The sequence below is a fragment of the Pristiophorus japonicus genome, chromosome 17 (genome assembly GCF_044704955.1).
Source record: "Pristiophorus japonicus isolate sPriJap1 chromosome 17, sPriJap1.hap1, whole genome shotgun sequence".
Classification (NCBI taxonomy): domain Eukaryota; kingdom Metazoa; phylum Chordata; class Chondrichthyes; family Pristiophoridae; genus Pristiophorus; species Pristiophorus japonicus.
This window is the reverse complement of record NC_091993.1, coordinates 89,138,262-89,161,927: the sequence shown is the minus strand read 5'-3', so window position 1 is coordinate 89,161,927 and position 23,666 is coordinate 89,138,262. Positions and strand designations below refer to the sequence as shown.

The window sequence follows — 23,666 nt, the reverse complement described above, 5'->3', positions numbered from 1 at the left end:
CTTGGCCCTCCAAACCGTGGTCTAGGGTGCACGTCGACTATGAAGGCCCGTTCTTGGGTAAAATGCTCCTTGTGGTTGTGGACGCGTACTCCAAGTGGATTGAATATGAGATAATGTCAGCTAGCACGTCCGCTGCCACTACTGAAAACCTGCAGGCCATGTTTGCCACACATGGCTTACCCAACGTCCTGGTGAGCGACAACGGGACATGTTTTACCAATGCCGAGTTCAAAATATTCATAACCCGTAACGGGATCAAACATATCACATCTGCCCAGTTTAAACTAGCATCCAATGGTCAGGCAGATAGAGCAGTGCAAACCATCAAGCAAGGCTTGAAGAGGGTAACTTAAGGCTCACTGCAGACTCAGCTATCCCGAGTCCTGCTTAGCTACCGCACGAGACCCCACTCACTCACTGGGATCCCACCTGCTGAACTGCTCATGAAAAGAGCACTTAAGACAAGGCTCTCGTTAGTTCACCCTGATCTACATGAACAGGTAGAGAGCAGGCGGCTTCAACAAAGTGCATACCATGATAGCGCAAATGAATCACGCGAGATTGAAATCAATGATCCTGTATTTGTATTAAATTATGGACAAGGTCCCAAGTGGCTTCCCGGCACTGTCGTGGCCAAAGAGGGGAGCAGGTTGTTTTGGGTCAAACTTTCAAATGGACTCATTCACCGGAAACACTTGGACCAACTCAAACTCAGATTCACGGATTATCCAGAGCAACCCACCTTGGACCCTACCTTTTTAGATCCCCCAACATACACACTAATGGCAACCGGCACCATGGTTGACAACGAAGTAGAACCCATCATCCACAGCAGCCCTGCAAGGCCCAACACACCAGGCAGCCCAGCAAGGCCAGCTGCACAGCAGTCCAGCGAGGGCCCAACAAATGATTCAACAACACCAGCTTTCACACCGAGACGATCAACCAGGGCAAGAAGGGCCCCAGATCGACTCATATTATAAATAGTTACACTATTGACTCTGGGGGGGGGGGGGTATTGTTTTATATGTGGACTTGTATTTACTCTGTACAGCCACCAGAGGGCTCATCCCCTGGAGTCCCAAGGGATCCCATAATCACTTGGGAGCACAGGTATTTAAGGAGACTTCACAGGTTGGAGAGGCACTCTGGAGACCTGCAATAAAAGATTACGGTCACACTTTACTTTGAGCTCAGTGTTCAGTCTGATTCTTTCTCCATATACAACAAAGAACCCATGCATTTTTAAATGCTCACTAATTTTATCTCAAATTGTTAATTAGAAGAGTTTGCTCACAATTAACGTAAAACTAACTGGTCTATAGTTATCCTGATTATACCTTTCTCCCTTCTTGAACAAAGGTGTTACATTAGCTAGTCTCTAATTCCAATTGTGTAATTTGCATATTTGAGAAGCTCTGCTATTTTCTCTCGTGTTCAATATCCCAGGGTACATGACATCTTGGCCCACCTTAGGATTTCTTCTGCTTCAAAAAAAGCAGTAGAACCTGACAGTTGGCCGTATCCTCCTCTAGTATACCTAAATTCCCACTTCCACCATTATTTGTAATATTTAATATTTCTGCCATATTTTAATTCTACACAATTAAATTTTCTCCTTCATTCCTGAGTGGTTCTATATCATACATCTCATCAATAATCCTCCATTTAATCTATATAACATACAATGGACATTTTGAAGTACTTCTCTCTCTATATATCTTGACTCTGGTGTTTTTGGACTTGATTCATTTACCTAATTACTGAGGAAGCCACTAGAAACCAAGTTGTTTCAATGTAAGTTGACCTACAGTTGCTGACAGGGCAAAGAATATTGGCATTGCTGTTTTAAAGGTCAAGGTATAGGTAACTAGAGAAAGGCACTAATATTTCAAAGTACAATGAGTATCCTTAATTTAGTTGCATAAAGTACTTGCATAGAATTATTTCATTTTAATTTCATTACCTTTTCTACAGATTCAGCTTTGTTCTCCCACAGACTGCGTTTGTTGGCTACATCGCCTGGTCTGATATCCTGGAAACACAAAGCAACATCTTTCATCTTTAAGTACCAGTTCACAACGGCATTCGAGACAAGCTGTAAGAGGGCTGCTAACATCAAGAACCTGAGTCAGATGATTCACTCTTTATTGTTGTTAACAGTACTGGCTGCAGTGCCACAGTAGTCCACCAGATGGAGCTAAAATATATTACATGTTTATGGTTACAGCGCAGTATGTACAAACATAATTTATGAATGAAGTAGAAAACATATACAACATTTGTTGTGCTGTGTACCAACTGGGCACAAAATCCTTTTTCAACAATGGTTCTCAACAACTTCTGTAAAGTTTTGTAGTTCTAGATTCTAATTAGTTGTTTTAATTGTGAAGTGCATTTTCTGAAGTAAATTTGCTCAATGTTTCTATCTGGCATTTCACCACACTACTCACACTTTCATTTTTCAAGTTATTATCTCCCTGGTTTGGTTGAATTTGTAGAGCCCCAGTGCTCCACCAAAACACATTGTAATTATAATGTTCCTTTAATGTACAAAGCATCCAATGGCACTTTGTAGAGAAATACTAGGAGGAAAAGATACAAAGCCATGGGAGAGAAGTTAATAGAAGTGACTGATGGATAGATAGAAAATATGGATTTTCAGAAAACCGTTAAAGGAGAAGGACTTTGAAAGGTTTGGGAAGGGAATTTTAGAGAGGAAAGCTAAAGTGACTAAAAGTTCTGCTTCCAATAATGGAGTGAAAGGAGAGGGGGATACACAGGAAGCCAGGAAGTTGGAGGATCAAAAGATATGGGAGGGAAAGTAATGCAATAGGCAATTGCAGAGATTGGGTGCACTGAGGCTGTGGCAGGAGTTGAAGACAAGGATGAGGATTTTATATTGGATGTGTTCGGGTTCAGGAAACCAATGTAAGTCATTAAGAATGTGGTTGATGGATGAGTGGGACTTAGTGCAGGACAGGATGCAGCAGCTGCAAGATAAGAGAAGACCTGCAAATCTGGAAGTGACAAAAGGAGGTGATAAAGGTTCCAGCAGCTCGGTAAAGGTGAAAGTGGATAATATTGCAGATTTGGAAGTAAGCAGACTTGGTGAGAGAGAAAATGTAGGGTGTGAAGTTCAGCTCGGGCAAAACACAACACCAACGTTGAGCATGGTTTTGTTCAGTCTGAGTGAATGCCCAGGGGAATGGATGGTATCTGTGGCAAAGAGGTGCTTGAAGCAGGCATCAAAACAATGGTTTCAGTCTTTCCAACGCTCAGTTGAAGGAAGTCGTGACTCAACCAAGACTTGATGTCAGCCAGTCTGACTACATGGGGTCATGGAGTTAAGAGAATTTTTGGAGTGGTAAAGTTAGACGTCATCGGCATGCATATAGATGGTCCCGTGCCCACAGATGATATTGCCAAAGGGCATATAGATAAGGAAGAGGAAGGGGGTTGATATGTCCTTATTACACAGTATAAATGCACACGAGGCCCATTCTCGAGAGGTCAGTCTGTGACCTGTCCTTTATTCCTTAGCACTCAAGTGATGAAGGTGGGTGGAGCTTCCCCTTTTATACCTGAAGGTCCAGGTTAGGAGTGTCTCCCACCTAGTGGTCAGTGTTCTCACGGTGTACAACTTAGGTCAGTTTATACATGGGTTACATGACATCACCTCCACCCGCAAAGTCTTATTGGGATCACAGGTTGAATCTCTCTGGTGGTTTACGCTCCCTTATAGAGCCCTTGAGTTAGGGCTCCGGTTGTTGGGCGCTGGCCTGAGTGTCTGCTGTTTGCAGTGCCTCAGGCCTGTGCGGACTGCCCACAGTGACTGGGCTCTCCTCCCTTTGGTTCCGGTGTTCGGTCACCTGTGGTGGAGTGAACTCTATATCGTGTTCTTCCTCTGCTTCTTCTATGGGGTTGCTGAACCTCCTTTTTGTTTGATCCACATGTTTGCGGCATATTTGTCCATTGGTAAGTTTAACTACCAGAATCCTATTTCCCTCTTTGGCAACCACAGTGCCTGTGAGCCATTTGGGCCCTGCAGCGTCGTTGAGGACAAAAACAGGATCATTTACATCAATACATCGCGCCCTCGCATTCCTGTCATGGTAGTGATATTGTGACTGGCGCCTGCTCTCGACAATTTCTTTCATGGTGGGGTGTATAGGGATAATCAGGTTTTGAGCGTCCTTTTCATTAGTAGCTCTGCGGGTGGAACCCCTGTGAGCGAGTGTGGTCGGGATCTATAGGCCAACAGGAGGCGTGATAAGCGGGTTTGTAGGGAGCCCCCTTGGAATCTGAGCATCCCCTGTTTGATTATCTGCACTGCTCGTTCTGCCTGGCCATTTGAGGCCGGCTTGAACGGTGCCGTTCTAACATGGTTAATTCCATTGCCTGCCATTAAGTCCTAGAATTCAGTGCTTGTGAAGCACGGGCCATTGTCGCTGACCAAGATGTCCGGTAGACCGTGGGCGGCGAACATTGCCTGTAGACTTTCTACCGTGGCAGAGGATGTGCTTGAATTTAAAATGTCACACTCGATCCATTTGGAGTAGGCGTCTACTACAACCAAAAACATTTTCCCCATGAAAGGACCTGCGTAGTCCACATGGATGCATGACCAAGGCTTGGCGGGCCATGGCCAGGGGCTAAGGGGGGCTTCCCTGGGCGCATGGCCCAGCTGGGCACACGTGTTGCACCTGCGAACACAAAGTTCCAGATCTGCGTCTATCCCTGGCCACCAAACGTGTGACCTGGCAATTGCCTTCATCGTGACAATGCCCGGGTGCCCATTGTGGAGTTCTCTGATGATCACCTCTCTGCCCATCTGGGGCATGACTATGCGGTTTCCCCATAGTAGGCAATCGGCCTGAATCGAGAGTTCATCCTTGCGCCTGTGAAATGGTTTAAATTTCTCAGGGCTTGCCCTGTACGTGGCTGCCCAGTCCCCATTCAGGACACATTTCTTGATTAGAGACAATAGCAGGTCTCTATTTGTCCAGACTTTAATCTGACGGGCTGTCACGGGTGAGCCTTCGCTTCCGAAAGCTTCAACAGCCATGACCATCTCAGCACCATGCTCGGTAGCCCCCTCAGTGGTGGCTAGTGGGAGCCTGCTGAGTACATCGGCGCAGTTTTCGGTGCCCGGTCTGTGCCGAATTGTGTAGTCATAGGCAGCTAACGTGAGTGCCCACCTCTGGATGCGGACCGATGCGTTTGCATTTATGGCCTTGTTGTCGGCCAAAAGGGACATTAGGGGTTTGTGATCTGTCTCCAGCTCAAATTTCCTGCCAAACAGGTACTGGTGCATTTCCTTTACCGCATATACACATGCGAGCGCCTTCTTTTCTACCATCCCATAGCCCCTTTCTGCCTGGGACAGACTCCTGGAGGCATAAGCTACCGGCTGTAACTGACCCTTGGCATTGACATGCTGCAATATACACCCGACACCATAGGACGACGCATCGCACGTTAACACAAGTTTCTTACATGGATCATATAGCATTAACAGATTGTTGGAACATGACAAATTGCGTACTCTATTAAAAGCCCTTTCCTGGCTGTCCCCCCAGACCCATTCGCGACCTTTGCATAGGAGCACGCGGCTCTAGCTGCGTGCTCAATTTGGGAAGAAAGTTACCAAAATAGTTCAGGAGCCCCAGGAACGAACGCAGCTCCGTTGTGTTACGGGGTCTGGGTGCTCTCTGGATCGCTTCCGTCTTGGATGCAGTAGGGCTGATCCCGTCTGGTGCTACCCTCATCCCCAGGAATTCTACCTCTGGAGCTAGGAAGACGCACTTCACCTTTTTCAGTCGCAGACCTACCCAGTCCAGTCTGCGTAGCACCTCCTCCAGGTTGTGGAGGTGTTCTTCAGTATCGTGACCCGTAATGAGGATGTCGTCCTGAAAAACCATCGTCCCTGGAATCGACTTGAGGAGGCTTTCCATATTTCATTGGAAGATCGCGGCGGCCGAGCGAATCCCGAACGGACATCTGTTGTACTCAAACAACCCCTTGTGTGCCGTGATGGTGGTCAGCTTCTTCGACTCACTCGCCAGCTCCTGGGTCATGTAAGCTGAGGTCAGGTCCAATTTTGAAAAAAGTTTGCCACCGGATAGCGTCGCAAAGAGGTCCTCCGCTCTCGGTAGCGGGTACTGGTCTTTGAGTGACACCCGATTGATGGTGGCCTTGTAATCGCCACATATCCTGACCGATCCATCCGCCTTGAGCACCAGCACGATCGGGCTCGCCCAGTCAGTGAATTCAACTGCGAGATGATGCCTTCCCTCAGCAGGCGGTCCAATTCGCCTTCTATCTTTTCCTGCATCATGTACGGCACCGCTCTGGCCTTGTGGTGTACTGGTCTGGCGTCCGGGTTTATGTGAATCACTACCTTGGCCCCCATGAAAGTGCCAATGCCGGGTTGAAATAATGAGTCAAATTTGTCCAGGACCTGTGAGCATGATACATTTTTTCGTGGCTGGGCCACCCCATATTCAGCTCCAAAAGTGAACAAATGGGTTCCAGCGCTAATGAACCCTTCCAAAGTGGATTTTGCAGCAGTGTGGCTGTCTTAATTTGAGCGTTATCACCACTGAGAAAGTCAGCATGCAGGTAAGGGTTTCTAATGAGCCAGCTGCCTAAAAAGGCCAGGGTTTGCAGCAAGGCCCCAGACACAAAAAAAACCCCAAAAAACAAAAAATATTAAAAAAAGAGGGCAGTTAAAAGTGTCTGAAGTGTCCCCCAGATCGGGGGGGCACTTGATCTAATGGTTATTTTGTTCCCCCCCCAAAAGAGTTGCAGCAAGGCCCCGAGGGGGGAAGGAGGTTGGAAGGATGGCTGGTGTAAGAGGTGCAAGGAGAGCCAACAGGTTCGCTGATATGGAGCTGGAGACACTGATGGACTGTGTGGAGGACAGAAGAAGAATACTGTTTCCTGTCGTGGGGAGACCTGGCAGACCGTCAGTACATAATGCATGGAGGGAGATTGCAGGGGAGGTGTCAGGCACCTTCATATATGTGAGGATGCACCCTCCCAGTAGGGTGCTGGCCAGTCTGCACCCGGCCCTTCCAGGGTGGCGATGGGTCGACACCTCCTAGCTCTGGGGCGACGGGAATCCACCTCCTCCTCCTTCTGTGCCTCCTTCTCCTCTTCCAACTCCTGCGCCAACTCCTCTTCCTCCTCCTCAGATGGTACTGCTGGCTTGACCTCCAGAAGCTGGCCCCTCATGATGGCCAGGTTGTGCAGCATGCAGCAGACCATGATGATTATGGCGACCATTTGAGGAGAGTACTGCAAGGTGCCACCAGAGCGGTCCAGGCATTGGAACCTCTGCTTAAGGATGCCTATGCATTGCTCGATGATGCACCTGGTGGCACAATGAGCGTCATTGTATGCATGCTCTGGTGCTGCCCTGAGGTTCCGCAGAGGAGTGAGCAGCCAAGTGAACAGGGGATATCCCATGTCCCCAAGCAGCCAACCGCAATCCTGATTCGGGCCGATGAAGACGACGGACACACTGGTCTGGCGCAGAATGAATGAATCATGGCTGCTGCCTCCCTTGCCCGCTGCCTGTCTGCACAGTGCTGATGGCGACACCTTCTCCTGTGTGCGGCCCTGGTTCTGAGCAGGTGTACCAGGTGTTGCCCTCCCAACACTCCTCCCATCCTCTGGGTGAACTCTGCCAAGCAGGTCTCTGCAGCCCACAGGCCTCCACTAAAGAGCCAGACCTGAAAGTTGTACAAGAGTACAGGGGTATGGGCAAACCTCTGAGCAGCACTCAGCAGGTTTAATGGAGCCAAACAATTAATAAAATTACGTGAAAAGATAAATACTGTGGATGCTGGAAAATTAAATTAAAACAATAAGTAATAAAACTTTTTACCGACCAAAGGGCCCCAGCGGTGTCGTGTTCGAGCACCGCATCGAAAACCTCGCGGGGATACTGCCAGGAAAGGTCCTACCTTATCCTCGGTGAATTTTGCTGTGGTCATCCCTTTCCAGCAGCCCGCATGCTGCAGAGCTCACTGCTGGAAACCCTCCTTTACAGCAGATTCACCGCGCCGTTTCTGCCGGAAGTAAACACCGCTGAAATTCTCCCCGAGCTGAATATGGCTCGGCGAGGGAAAAGTACCCACCGCGGGGGCCCATCAATTTTTTCGATCAACTGCCCAAACTCCGTGGTAACCGTCCCTTTAGGAACGGTGAATTTCGGGCCCTATGTGTGCTGATTCATCAGTAAGCGTGTTAATACTGATATTTAAGAAGGAAGGAAGGAATAGCAGAAAATATTTGTGAATAGAAAATAGTCTATAGCAGAACAGATAGTTCCAGGAGTGAACATTAGAATCCCAAATAAAAGGCATATGTTTAAACCCAATCCCAATGGTCAGCTTCTCTCATTGTTCAGATTCCACCAGTTCTTGTGTAGTCTGCTGGTGCACCACTCCATAGTAACAGAGCACTTAACCTGCAAATGGACAAGAATGAGGAGGGAGGAAACCATCTGGATTAGTCACACATATGCATTTCCTGTATGCTAATCACAGAGCAGCACCGAGAGTATTCCTCGGAGAGGTTAGTGCTCTAGACAGTCTTAGCCACCTGATGGAAGGGGGAAGCTTTGGTGTATTCTAAATATTATTAAGACCAAATAAGCCTACAACATTTGAAATAATCACTAAAATATATTTAAAAAATCAAATGACAAAAATGTAGCATGACAGGGGTAATACGTAGAGTACGTGATTATTGGATCATTTGTTCAACAGCTGACACATCTTAAATAACCACTAAAATAACTGAATTAGTCCACACTCTAATTATTAATAATAATAAACTGCTTGATGGTGATGCCTTCTTCGATTCATGTTTGTTACCTTAGCCACAGAATCTGTTTTGATCTCCTTGTGTTTGGTTGCTCCATCCTTCTTAGTTATCCTTTCAGGGCTTTGGTTTTCGTATCTCCAAAATCCTTAGTTTTATCTTCTTGCTTCTCGTTCCCTCCGCTTTTCTCTTCTCAACTGCTTGTTTTTTCATCTACTGGCTTTTCTCTCGCTGTCCAAGCTAGCCCAGTCTCTTCTAATCTGTCTTTCTCTGTCTTGCCTTGTCATCATCACTTTGGTTTGAAACTCAGGCAGTACTAATACTCATATTAATGGTGTAAGTGTTCGTGTTGCATTTACACACTGATAAGGGAGCATTGCACTATAGAGTGGGTGCAATGGTGGAGCAAAGTTGATGGACATTTTAGGCACCAGCTTTGGATCTGATTCCCCAAAGTTATGCCACAGAGGCTCAATGAAAATAGCATCAGAATATTTTTTTCTTTCTGAATGCAAGGAATCCACTCGACATCAATGTTTTTGGAATCTCATACTTGAAATATTGCTTTAATGCAAGGACAAAATATGAAACGTTCACTGCTCCACATTATTTGAATAAAACATTTTTTAAATGGAGTAAATAATGAACAGCCCCAGATCGCTACCTTACATCCAAATGCTTTTCTGGATTCTTGAGCTCTATTGGCCCATTGGTTGATGCGAACTGCAACCCTCACATAAAGGCTTATTGCGTCCTATCATTACAGATAATGATATCATTAGATGCAATGGTACAGTTAATGCATCTTATTAGAAGCTGCTTAGTGCGATCACTATATCTGGAACAGTTCAGTTAAGTGATCCTTTTTAAAAGAACCATTTTCTTACTTGTAGGAAAGTCAAGTTTAATATGATTGGCTCTCCACGTGAATTTGGCCAATGTGATCAGCCCAGGATTACTCAACTTTGCATATGCACGAGGCTTTTACACAAGTACTGTAACAGAAATAAAGTTTAAAAATTAAAAGAAACAGCAAGTGGAACAAATAAAATATGTGGTGTTATAGTAATATCACACTGGAGAGGAATCAATTTACATTTCTGGCATTGTATCTGTTATTTTTCATAAAATGTCCATTTTATTTAGATTTATTGGGCTCAATTTTCCCCAGTATTTGTGCCGTTTTTTTTGGAGTAGGCTGCTTTTGCTGGCCTATCTTAAAAATCCCCAGTTTCCCCAATCAATTTGCACCAACGTAACTCAGTTAGTTACTTTTTTTTTTTAGGTACTTTTTTTTCCCCCTCAAAAGCGGGCGTTACCAGCCACCTATGCCAATTCTGGCCATTTAGGCAACTTTGACCAGCTAACAGTTACTCCATTTCTACTTAGGCCAGTGTATGTGGCCTCTCGAGAAAACCCTTGCGGAGAGTTAAAGAAATCGGTGCAGGTAAGTACATCGGAGGCCATTCGGCCTGGACTGGGGGCAGGAAGCGGAGCAGAACTGGACCGGCACAAAATCGAGGGCCACAGAGCGGCGGGAAGGCACCGGAGAGACTCGGAGTGAAGGGAGCAAGCTGGCTGGCACGAAATCGGGGACCACAGAGCGGCGGGAAGGCACCGGAGAGACTCGGCGGGGGAGGGTACTCACCACAGCTGACCAGGAAGGCACCTCACTAGGAGCTCTACTGCGTATGCGCGGCCACGTCAGAACATTAAGAACATCAGTTTTTTCCCCCACGCATGCGCAGAAGGCCCGGCTCCTTTTTCCAGCGCAGACCGCAGGCTCCACCCACTGAGGCGACTGGCCACGCTGCGCAGCTGCAGATTAGAGACCAAACATCGGGGAAACTTCGGAGATTTTTTTTCTGGAGTTACCTAATTAAGCGGTGCAACTCAGGCAATATGCCAGAAAACTGGCTCGGGGAAAATTGAGCCCAGTATCTGGTGTTGTGACCAAATCAAAAGTTCCTGAGGATGATCACACTAAGTGGCTTCAATTGTCATTCCACGTCTGAGCCTATCCTTTAGCTGCACTTCATGCTCTTTGCTTTACTTTACAAAAAGTCATATTCCAGTGATGCAGATCTCTATCAGGCCTGTACAGCGTAGCATGCAACATGCTGTGATGTCATTCTCCATTTAAACAAAATAGTGACTCATGCTGCTGGTGAATACTGTGTTGTTTGAGATAGGCTACGCGAACTGTCTTAATATCTGTTTAGATTATCTTAATATTCAAGTTATATCAAAAGCTTTTAAAAAGATGAGCAGTTCAGATTTGTTTGCACAGATACTATTAAAGAAATAACCACAGTAATATATTAATATGCACTGAGTCTTCCAGAAATCATAGATTATTAGAGGAATTATAAATAAGCCATAGGGTGAAATTGATCTTGGGCATTAGTGCAAAATGTTCAATAGAGAATCGACAGCCCGTTTTACACCCCGCCCAATTATCTTTTTCGTTTACGTCAATGCGTATTACACATTTTGCACTAGCACCAAAGACCAATTTCACCCACATTGACTGGAAAAGCAAAATTAAGACAACTGTATATGTGATGTGAGACCCATCACTGTCAATAGTCTGGTTCAACCGTGGCTCAGTGATAGCACTCTTGCTCTGAGTCAGAAGGTTGTGGGTTCAATCCCACTCCAGAGACTTGAGCACAAAATCTAGGCTGACACGTCAGCATAGTATCGAGGAAGTGCTGCATTGTTGGAGGTGCCGTCTTTTGGACAAAATATTAAACCAAGGCCTCGTCTTGGATGGACATAAAAGATCACACAGCACTATTTATAATTTACATTACAAAAGAGACTACACTCCAAAATATTACATTGGCTGTAAAGCACTTTGAGACATCCAATGGTCGCGAAAGATGCTATATAAATGCAAATCTTTCTTTCTATCTTTAAGAAGGGCAAGGGAGTTCTCCTGGTGTCCAGGCCAATATTTAACCCTCAACCACCATCACTATAACAGAATAACTGATCATTATCACATTGCTGTTTATGGGACCTTGCTATGCACAAATTGATGGCTGCTTGTTCTACATTGCACCAATGACTACACTTCAAAAGTACCTAATTGGCTATTAAGTAGTTTGGGACTGCCTAAGGCCATGAAAGGCAGTATATAAATGCAAGGCTTTCTATTCCCAGCATTAAGCCTGAATTAATGGCAAATTAATGCTGTTATCTTCCACATTTCACGTTACAGCGAGAACTGTCATCCCCTCTTGGTATATTCATTGAGTCACCCTCCGCGTCAGCCATATCTCAGTCTTGCTGCCCTTCCATGTGACCTTCATGCAAGCACATGCTGATTCCTCCCATGAGATGCAGTCATTTTCCTTCTTTTCTGAGCATAAAGTTTAGAGTCAGCATTATGAATAGCCATCATCATCATAGGCAGTCCCTCGAAATCGAGGAAGACATGCTTACACTCTAAAAGTGAGTTCTCAGATGACTGAACAGTCCAATATGGGAATTACAGTCTCTGTCACAGGTGGGACAGACAGTGGTTGAAGGAAAGGGTGGGTGGGGAGTCTGGTTTGCCGCACGCTCCTTCTGCTGTCTGCGCTTGGTTTCTGCATGCTCTCGGCGACAAGACTCGAAGTGCTCAGCGCCCTCCTGGATGCTCTACAACCACCCCAAGAGTGAAAGCAGTCTGCCTTTGACTTCTGACTTCTCCCCACGCACATGACCCACCAGCCAGATCACTGTCCGGCAGCTACTGGCTAATGCCGCATGTTGACTGAACATGCTTTACAACTCTGCCACCAAGTGGCTTGATATGAAGTTGCAGTCCAAACAAGTGAAAAGTCAATTAATATCCTCACTCATAATAAAGCAGTCTGGACTTTGTACTATGCCAAGCAGCCAGCAATGAGCCTGAGGCAGTCGGGTGTTTGATCTGCAAAAGGATCATAACCACAGCTGCTGATTCAGATTAGCTGAGTAAGTCAATTCCGTTTTTATTACGTGGGACTCTTAAGAATTTTACTGCTGCTTTGGGGGTCACATTTCACAAGTGCATCTATTTATACTTATGATGCCTGACTTGCATTAATGTGAAAAGTGCATTTAGAAGGAAGCTAGATATGAGGGAGAAAAGAATAGAAGGATATGTTGATAGGTGGGAGGAGGCTCATATGGAGCATAAACACTGGCATAGACCAGTTCGGACGAATTGTCTATTTCAGTGCTGTAAATTCTATGTGATTCCCGAAACAATATAGCCTGTCTTCACTAGGAATAGGACTGATGCATAGCAACAATAGATCATAATACCTGCTCCACCTTCTCCCACCAGACTTCCAGGGATTGGACAGACACATACACACCAGAGGGTCATGTACATCCAAACTAAACCACCAAAGATTGAAATAAAGAGATCAGATATACTGCTAACATTGCTAGTGTGATTAGAAATCACGTGCTCCACCTAGGGTGGTAGCCACACCAGTAGCATTTTTTTTTAAACTTTAGAAAATAAGTAATGAAAATAAGTTAAAAATTAGTTTTTTCACTGTAGTTCTACACACAGAAGGCACTCGCTCACTCTACAAATACATAGGCCCAGAATTTGCGGTCGGTAGTATTGTGTAGGCATGCCTGTTCACTGTGTGATGTCTGTAACACTGTCATGTAACATTGAATATACCCTTGTACTGTACACACCTTACTGGTACACTAGAGGGTGCCGTTGCTGGAGACCCAGGGGTTGCCTGCACACGACAGGTAACCCAGTATAAAAAGGAACACACAGCTTGTTGTCGGCACTCAGGAGCTGCTAATAAAGGACTGCAGGTCTGCACAGTTTAAGTACCATACCCTGCCTCGTGGAGTCATAACTAAAGGTGCCTACATATACTACAGGTTGCTTCCCGCAAAGGCCTTCGTAGAGGCCCGCGTATCGCAGGAGCGTATGGGCTTTGTACACATCACTGGGATCATGTGGGTCGGCCCAACCTATCAGAGTAGGGGATCCCAATTCATACTTAAGATGATTCCATATGAATGGGAATACTGCCAAAAACACACAAACACTGAAAATAAATTAAAAATCATATATTTCAAATTAATCAAAATGTAATTTAATAATTACTTAAAACAAAAATTTAATTTTTTGAAAAATAAATTTACATAATTTTAAAGGGTCTAAAAATAAACATATCATAGGATTTAATGCTTAAATTATTGAAAAGAAATGATTATTCTGTGCTTTAAAAGTCTTACGCTGATAAAAGCAGATACGAATTTGAAGGACATTAGCTGGGCAGGAGTTGGGCAAGTCTCCACCCGCGGAGGCCCTTTTGTTTCAGATGCGTATGTTCTGTTGAGAGAATTCTTGACAGATCGCAAGTTCCAGGTTTAGGTGCATACGCTTTGCATGCCTAAGCCCGAAACTTGCGGGGACCCCACGGGTGCATGCGGAGTGCGAATTCAGGCCCATTATGTTGCAAATCCATAACACTGCCTGCCTTCACCCCTACTTCAGCCCATCTACTACTGAAACACTCATCCATACTTTTGCCACCACAGACTCAACAATACCAATGCTCTTCCTGGGTGGTCTCCCATCCCCCACTGTCCATAAACTTAAGCGCATCCCGCTCGGCAATCAGCCCTGTGCTCACTTGCTTACATTGGCTCCCCAGTTCACCAATGCCTCATATCTTCATATTCAAATCCCTTCATGGCTTCATCTCTCCCTATCTCAGTAACCTTCTCCAGCTCTACAGCCCTGCAAGATGTCTGCATGACACTTAAGTTAGGAAGGACAGTAAGCAATTCAGATGAAAACAGGGAGTTCTAAAGGAAAATAGACTGATTTAGTGACTGGGCAAAACTATGACAAATGGAGTTCAATGTGAGAAAATATGAGGTCATCAAATTTGAACCCAAGAAAGATAAATCAGAGCTTTTTCTAAATGGTGAGAAACTAGGAACTGCAAAGAGATTTGGGAGTTCAAGTACACATTAATAATCAGTCGATAAGTACAAAAAGCAATCGAAAAGGCTAATGGAATGTTGGCCATTATCTCAATGGAACTGGAATACAAAGGGAGGAAGTTATGCTTCAGTTGTATAGAGCCTTGGTCATATCCCATCTGCAGGACTGCATTCAGTTTTGGGCACTGCACTTCAAGAAGGATTATTGCCTTGGAGAAGGTGCAGTGCAGATTCACCGGAATGATACTGGTGCTGAGAGGGTTAAATTCTGAGGACAGCGCGCACAAATTTGAGTAACTCACTTGAGTATAGGAGATTGGGGGGTGTTCTAATCAAGGAGTTTAGATGATGAAAGGATTTGATAGGGTAGATACAGAGAAACGATTTCCTCCAGCGGGGGAATCAAGAACAAGGGAACATAATCTTAAAATTAGAGCTGAGCCATTCAGGAGCGAAATCAGGAAGCACTTTTTTTACACAAAGGGTAGTAGAAATTTGTAACTCCTTCCCCTAATAGGCTGTGGATGCTGGGACAATTGGAGCTTTCATAGGCAAGGTTATCAAGGGATGTGGAACAAAACAGGAAAATAAAGTTGAGGTGCAGATCAGCCATGATTTAATTGAATGGCAGAATAGGTCCGAGGGGCTGAATGGCCTACTCCTGTTCCTAATGTTCTGCCACTCCACCTCTCTCTTCTTTAAGACCCTTCTTAAAACCTATCTCTGACCAAACTTTCAGTCGCCCTGAGTATCTTCTTTGGCTCGGTATTAATATTGTCTGATTGTGCCTCAATGAAGCAAATGGGATGTTTTCCTATGTTAAAAATTCTTTATAAATACAAGCTGTTGGTGTTGAGAATTTCATGGTAGAATCATAGAATCATTGCAGCACAGTAGGAGGTCATTCGGCCCATCGAGCCCGTGCCGGCTCTCTGCAAGAGCGCTTCAGCTAGTCCCACTCCCCCGTCCTACTGCAGACACAGGTCTAGCTCTACTCTCAACACCCCATGGAAGTTCGGGAAAGTCTAGGGCAATGTAAGAGGGCTGGAGATCCAGCGGAGCAAGTCATTGCTCTTTTTCGAGTGACCTTTGTACCCAGGGCAATGAGTGTTTCCTGGGTCAAGGGTCAGCCCTTTCTTGTTTATGCATCTCTCAGCGTAAATGTTACATTTACTGCAGAATGTCACTACTTAGTCACTACAACATACATCAGAGTCACTTTTTAATACAGTGTTGCATAGGGCTCTCAGTAGGATAGAATCATAGAATCATAGAATGGTTATAGAACAGAAGGAAGCCATTTGACCCATTGAGCCCGTGCTGGCTCCCACTTCAGCTAGTCCCATACCCCGCAACCCTGCAATTTTTTTCCTTCAGGCACTTATCCAATTCCCTTTTGAAAGCCACGATTCAATCTGCTTCCACCATCCTCTCAGGCAGCGCATTTCAGATCCTAACCACTCGCTGCATGAAAAATATTTTCTTCATGACGTTTGGTCTGCCAATCACCTTAAATCTGTGTCCTCTGGTTCTTGACCCTTCGGCCAATGGGAACAGTTTCTCTCTATCTCCTCTGTCTAGACCTATCATGATGTTGAACATCTCTATCAAATCTCCTTTCAGCCTTCTCTGCTCTAAGGAGAACAACTCCAGCTTCTCCAGTCTATCCATATTACTGAAGACCCTCATCCCTGGAACCAGTCTTGTAAATCTTTTCTGCACATCTCTAAGGTTTTCACATACTTCCTAAAGTGTGGTGCCCAGAACTGGACATAATACTCCAGTTGAGGTCGGACCACTGTTTTATAAAGATTCATCATAACTTCCTTGCTTTTGTTCTCTATGCCTCTATTTATGAAACCAAGGATCCTGTAAGCTTTTTTAATCATTTCTCAACCCGCGTTGCCACCTTCAACAATTTGTAAATATATAACCCCAGGTTTTCTGTTCTTGCACCCTCTTTAGAATTGTACCCTTTAGTTTATATTGCCTCTCCTCATTCTTCCTACAAAATATATCACTTTGCACTTTTCTGCGTAAAATTTCATCTGCCACGTGTACACCCATTTCACCAGCCTGTCTATGTCTTCTTCAGGTCTATAACTATCCTCCTTACTGTTCACTATTTCCACGTTTTGTGTCATTTGGAAATTTTGAAATTGTGCCCAAGTTTAAGTCATTAATATATATCAAGAAAGGCAATGGTCCTAGTACCACCCTTGGGGAACACCACTGCTCTCTGTTTCCTGTCACTTAGCCAAGTTAGTATCCATACTGCTACTGTCCCTTTTATTCCACGGGCTTCAACTTTGCTGGTGAGCCTAATATGTGGCACTTTATCAAATGCCTTTTGGAAGTCCACATCAACCACATTGCCCTCATCTCTGTTCCCTCATCAAAAATTCAACCAAATTAGTTAAACATAATTTGCCTTCAACAAATCCGTGCTGGCTTCCCTTAATTAATTCACACTTGTCCAAGTGAATGTTAATTTTGTCCTGGATTATCATTTCTAAATGCTTCCCCCACCATTGAGGTTAAGCTAACTGGCCTGTAGTTGCTGGGTTTATCCTTACACCTTTTTTGAACAAGGGCATAACACTTACAATTCTCTAGTCCTCTGATGTCACCCCTGTATCTATGAAGGATTGGAATATTATGGCCAGTACCTCTGCGATTTCCATCTTAACTTCTCTCAGCATCCTTGGATGCATTCCATCCGGTCCTGATGATTTATCTAACATACAAATGTTGGAGCGGATTTTTGGACATATACTTGACTAGTATACGGGACCAAACATTTGTTTTTATTTTCCCCTTTAATGAATTTTGTAAGGGACAATACTGATGCATTATGCTTTATATAAAAAAAACACAGTTAAACTTCAAGGTATGCTGGCCTTGAGTTATGGAGATAGGAAAGTGAGATAATGAACAACTGGAGAGATAAGTGGGATGTTTGTCTATACCGGTGCCAAAAGCTTGCACTTGTTTATAATGCCCTGTCACAATGCAGGCTGGTTTATATCAAGAGCTCAGCCTTGGATAGTAAAAACCTTGTAATGTGATGATTACACTTAAGGACTAGTGCTAAAGCATGTGATGTAAAGTGACGTAATTTGTAAGATAAAAGAACCTCACTGGAGATACCAATTTGAGAAGTGGTTCAGAGACAGGGGTCTCTAACACTTCTCCCAAAGCTTTGTCTCCGATTTAATAAACCTCTCTTTATATATTATACAGTCTCGGAAATATTTTTCCACAACAAAATGGTGTCACGAACAGGATGCTGTCCGATCAGACGTGATCACTTAAGACAGTATCTGGAATCTGGTGTTAGAGACTGAAAAGAGAGGTGTACGGGCACGATGGGATAGTGTATAAGATACGAGTAAGTAGATAGCGGGAAGAGGCTGACTAACCAGTTTGAGTTGTCCCTTTAGTAAATAAGGTCAGTGTGGAAGGGAACTGATCACTCCAACCTAGAGCCGAAAACTCCGGTGGTAAGGAAACACGCTAGTTTTGTTGCGAAGACAAAGGGTCTCCACAGAGTAGTCGTGGCCGTGAGTATTACAGAAACAAAGGGAAACGTCCGAGACTGGCGAACATGGAAGGTAAGGAAGGGAATGTAAAACACGGGCTGCCCGGGTCATTAATTAATTCCTATCATTAATTGTAACTTGCGTAATTACGTAATGCCATAAAAAAAGTTGATAGTAACTATCTTAAGTGACATATGGATCCAGACATAAGCTTTGTTGAATGAAGAGAGACTTTTGTGAGTGTCTATTTTGAATGAAGAGAGTACTTGAGTGATTTTGACTGCGGAATGAATGAAGGTGTGGAGTTGCCTGACTGTTTTAGCTCCACCCACTTTTTCCAAACAGAGTGAAATTTTTTTTAACCCTTCGTAGTGTTGTCCTGTATGTGGGAAGTTTAAGAAACTGTGAACCTTATGGTATTACATTTTAAGTTAGAAACGAAGGTGTGGATATATTCGGATGATAAGTTACAGAACTAGGAAATGCACAAAGGATAGGTTTGTTGAGTAAAAGATAAAAAAATACATGGTCCCGGTAGTAAAAAAAAAAAGAATTTATTTGACATGCTCACTTACTTGTCGAAAGAAAACATGCAATGGGGTTGAAAGACATAAATTTAGTCTAGGAATGAGATAAAGAATGCCTTTTAAAACGCTCCCATTTTCCTTTGTGTAAAACCTTGACACGAAAGCTTCTAGCTCAGTAAAAAAAAAGAAAGAGTTTTAAATTTAGAAATACCTTCAGGGATCAGGTCAAACTCCTGGGCAAGTGGTGAGCTATCTGTGAAGGTGTAAAAGGGACTTTTGAAAAAGGCTAAAACAGTAAGCTTTAGCAGTTTAGAAAAGAAAAAAGATAAAGCAGGAAAAGGTCTCTGCCACGGGAACAGGAGGAGGGCAGAAAAGGGGGACTTGCCATAATTGTGGAGAACCGGGCCATTTTGCCAGGGAATGCAAAGGGAAAGGCAGTGAAAAGCAATGTACGTATTGTGGTAAGAAAGGGCACCTGAAAGCGACATGCTATGGTAAAAATTGCTATCCTAATAAGGCAAGGACCCTGTCAGAACAGGAATACCAGAAGTGGCAGGCATACAAAGCCACCCGGTGATGTCCGGCGGCCCCTGTACAAAGTAAAAAGGAGGGAAGGATATATGTGTCTGCACTAGTAGGGGGCCGACTGTGTGAGATGCTAGTGGACACGGGAGCCTCAATATCCATTACCAATCCAGATGTATAGCCGCGCTAGATTGCGCAGCTTGAGCGGTAAAAATTAAGCGAGCCTGTGGTGATGACTGGAAACATCATTCTCCACACTAAACATACATTGGTAGAAATGTTAAATACAGGAAAACTGAGAACCGTATCTAATATGAGACGGGCAAAGTGGGAAGCAGTCTTCTTAACACCCAACAAAGCGGTAACCATAATTAGGGATGTAGGAAACAACCCCGCAGAAGGTATGATGGGTGAAGGGGAACCCCACTTTTGCGAAGAGGTATGTGAGGATATGGAAGAGGATAAAATAAAAGACGCCCCCCCTTCAAACCGCAGAACAAACCTTGTTTGTGGACGGCTCACGAAAATACGTAGAGGGACTACCTCGTACCGGATGAGCCGTAGTTAACCAGGATCTAGAGACAGTTGAATCAGGGCGAATTAATGGGGGGTCGTCAGCTCAAGTGGCAGAAATGGTAGCCCTCACCCGGGCACTGGAATTATCGGAAAATAAGATTATTAATATCTATACGGACAGTAGATATGCATTCGGGGTAGTACACGATTATATGACAGCATGGGGGAGAAGGGGTTTTATCACAACTAGCGGACATCCCATAAAGCATCAGCTGAGAATAGAAGCTCTTTTAGCAGCCAGTAATAAACCAAAACAGGTAGCGGTTATTAAAATTAAAGCCCACAGGAGGGAGCCGGACCGAACCAGTCCAGATTGGCTGAGTCACCAGGGAAATAAAGCTGCAGACATAGTTGCACAGAAGGCATTAGAACAGGAAGAGTGTGAGGAAGCCTCAGTCAGTGCCGCTGAGGCCCAAGATGAACAGATAACTATTGAGAAACTACACCAGGACACTTCTGAGGAGGAAATAGGTATGTGGACAAAGCAGGGCGCAACGCAAGGGAAGGATAACGTTTGGAGACGAAACAACAAGGTAATGGTGCCGGAATGCATACAGAATACCTTATTGGAGTTGCATCATGGCCTGTCTCATTCAGGATGAGAGGCCATGACCGGGAGTCTTGGGAGAGATTGGTGGTGGAAAGGGATGGGGAGAGATATCGCCAAATATTGCCATCGATGCGTTACGTGCGCACAATATAATCCAGACAGGCCCATTAAAATTAAAATGGGACACCAGCCCCGTCCACGGGGGCCATGGGAACACGTACATATTGATTTCACAGGTCCTTTGCCCCCATCCCATGGAACAAGATATTGCCTAGTGATTATAGATCAATTTACCCGGTGGGTGGAAGCTTTCCCCACACGTGATTGCACTGCCTCAACTGTGGCAAGGATATTGACCGAGCAGGTGATTCCCCGATGGGGAGTGCCTCTTCAAATAGATTCCGACCAAGGCACCCACTTCACCGGGAAAATTGTAAAAACAATATGTCAGCTGATGGGCATAAAACAAAAATTCCACATCCCCTACCACCCGCAGAGTTCTGGAATGGTAGAGTGCATGAACCGTACCCTTAAAAATGCCCTGGCAAAGGCCATGCAAACGTCAGGGAAAACGTGGACAGAAGTATTACCCATTATATTGATGAAGTTAAGAGCCACGACAAACCGGACAACCGGATTAACTCCTTATGAACTAATGACAGGAAGGGCGATGCAATTACCAGAGAACATCATAACAGCAGGGGGCCGATGTAGGCCCATTAATGACAAAATAAAACGGTATGTTTTGGAACTAAGTACTCAATTAAAAGGGATGTGTAAATTAGTTAGGGACAATCAGGAAGAAAGAGACGCAGAAGCAGAGCTTACAAAGCTCCCTGAAGTCTCGTTGGCGGGAAGTCGCGTTATGGTAAGGGTCCTCCCGGGAAAACCGGAGTTTGCCCCAAAAATGGATAGGACCGTATGAGGTTATAATCAGCAGGGACACTTATGCCTGCATCGATGTTAAAGGGAATGGACAATGGAAGCATCGGACCCAGCTTAAGGTTTTTGAACCAGCCGTTTAGCACACGTATTCGTTGTTGTTGTTTGTCTATTTACAGATTGACAGCGAGAGATTCTTCAAGCAAGCCATACGGCCATTTTGCCTTTGACTATTTGTTAATTATAGAGTAATAAGATGAAACTATATATTGCGATCGGTGCGATTATCACAGTTCGTGTTAAGTCCGGCCTGCTAGCTGGACCGAAACGAGAGTTACATGTGAATACCTTTTTGTACATGTCTTATGTTTATGCGCAAAATGAGAACTTTTCCAGTTGCTGGGTATGTTCGCACATCCCCATACATAGCAAAGGAGGCATCCCTTTGAGGTCAATCTCCCTTAACATTTCGGAAGTAGCAGAGTGGGTAATGCGACAAAACGGTACAAGGGAAGTAAATGATATCCCCAGAGTGGGGATAAAGAAACGTGGAGATCAGGGGGTTACCTTTTGGATGCATTGACGGATGGTACCAGTCGGAATACAATAGGTCGTTACGACCCCGTTCCTGGTTTTGACCAACACCTCAGGAGTTGGAAGGCCCACCGCTGACATTTGTTTCACTAGAAACCTGACCGGTGAGGAAACAGGTTTTGTAGCAGGATACTTTAACCTCACCAGGTGGAACATAATAGCCAGCGAAACAACAAACCAGGGGTTCTTTGAAATAGAGGGTTTGAAGAATCAGAAAAGTAGTCAGGACTGGGACCCTAAGATTAGGTGGCGACGGGGGGCTGAGAGAGAGATTGGGATCGAATCTAACAGCATACAATGGCACTTATTTTGTGTGCGGGCATAAGGCCTACCCCTGGTTGCCACAGAACTGGAGGGAGTCCTGTTATTTGGGATATGTGGTTCCCTTTTGTCAGACGGGTACATACTTTAGCAGAAGTAGAGACACCAGGTCGACTAAGATGAGATCTTACCCCGGTAGAGAGGCTATTTGGGGTCATGATGCTCCCATTCGGGATAGGACGCACCATGGATGAATTACGTAACCTAGAGAGGGTACTGGAACAGATAGTTAACGACACTGCTGAAGCAATGGAGGGCATAACGGCTGAAATGGTAGCCATACGCACAATGGTACTCCAGAACCGAATGGCCCTAGATACTAGCACAAAGTGGGGGCACATGTGCCTTAATTGGAGCTGAATGTTGCACTTACATTCCCGATAATTCAGAAAACATAACCAACCTCGCTGATCACATAAGAAGGGAGGTAAAGAAGTTATCCACAACAGCAGGAGGATCTGGCTGGTTTGACTGGCTATTAGGGGGATCCTGGGGGTCATATCTTATGCATGGAGTAATTATTCTGGTTGTAATAATAATTACTTGCTGTCTGATTATCGGGTGTTTTAATATCTGCTGTAAAGTTATGATGGCTCGACTGAGGCCAGTAGCCAGTGTGATCGCCGAAGAAGAAGCACACCTGATGGAAATACCTGAAGACACCATGGATGAAGAAACAGACGACGTTGACACTGACCACTATCTTTGAAGGGTAGCCTTGAGCTACAGGCAAGGTGGACATACGGAACATCAGGGAAGTAACATACCCTAAAGGACGAATATATGACACCATGCTACTATCATTGTGGTCATCTAGATTTCGTGAACATCCTCCAGGACCAAAAGGGGGAATATTGTTGGAGCAGATTTTTGGACATATACTTGACTAGTATACGGGACCAAACATTTGTTTTTATTTTCCCCTTTAATGAATTTTGTAAGGGACAATACTGATGCATTATGCTTTATATAAAAAAACACAGTTAGACTTCAAGGTATGCTGGCCTTGAGTTATGGAGATAGGAAATTGAGATAATGAACGACTGGAGAGATAAGTGGGATGTTTGTCTATACTCGTGCCAAAAGCCTGCACTTGTTTATAATGCCCTGTCACAATGCAGACTGGTTTATGTCAAGAGCTCAGCCTTGGATATTAAAAACCTTGTAATGCGATGATTAGACTTAAGGACTAGTGCTAAAGCATGTGATGTAAAGTGACGTAATTTGTAAGATACAAGAACCTCATTGGAGATACCAATTTGAGAAGTGGTTCAGAGACAGGGGTCTCTAACACTTCTCCCAAAGCTTTGTCTCCAATTTAATAAACCTCTCTTTATATATTATACAGTC

At 44.6% G+C, this 23,666-nt stretch overlaps 1 protein-coding gene across 2 annotated transcripts in view; it reads right to left on the bottom strand.

The window, feature by feature from the left end:
* The window catches only part of LOC139228224 (ladinin-1-like), a 143,035-nt gene that overhangs the window by 35,926 nt on the left and 83,443 nt on the right, over positions 1 to 23,666 (bottom strand). For both annotated transcript variants that reach the window (XM_070859400.1, XM_070859401.1), the window contains exon 10: positions 1,967 to 2,035. In XM_070859400.1, the coding sequence (XP_070715501.1) occupies positions 1,967 to 2,035 (69 nt within the window). The remainder of the gene's footprint in view (positions 1 to 1,966; positions 2,036 to 23,666) is intronic.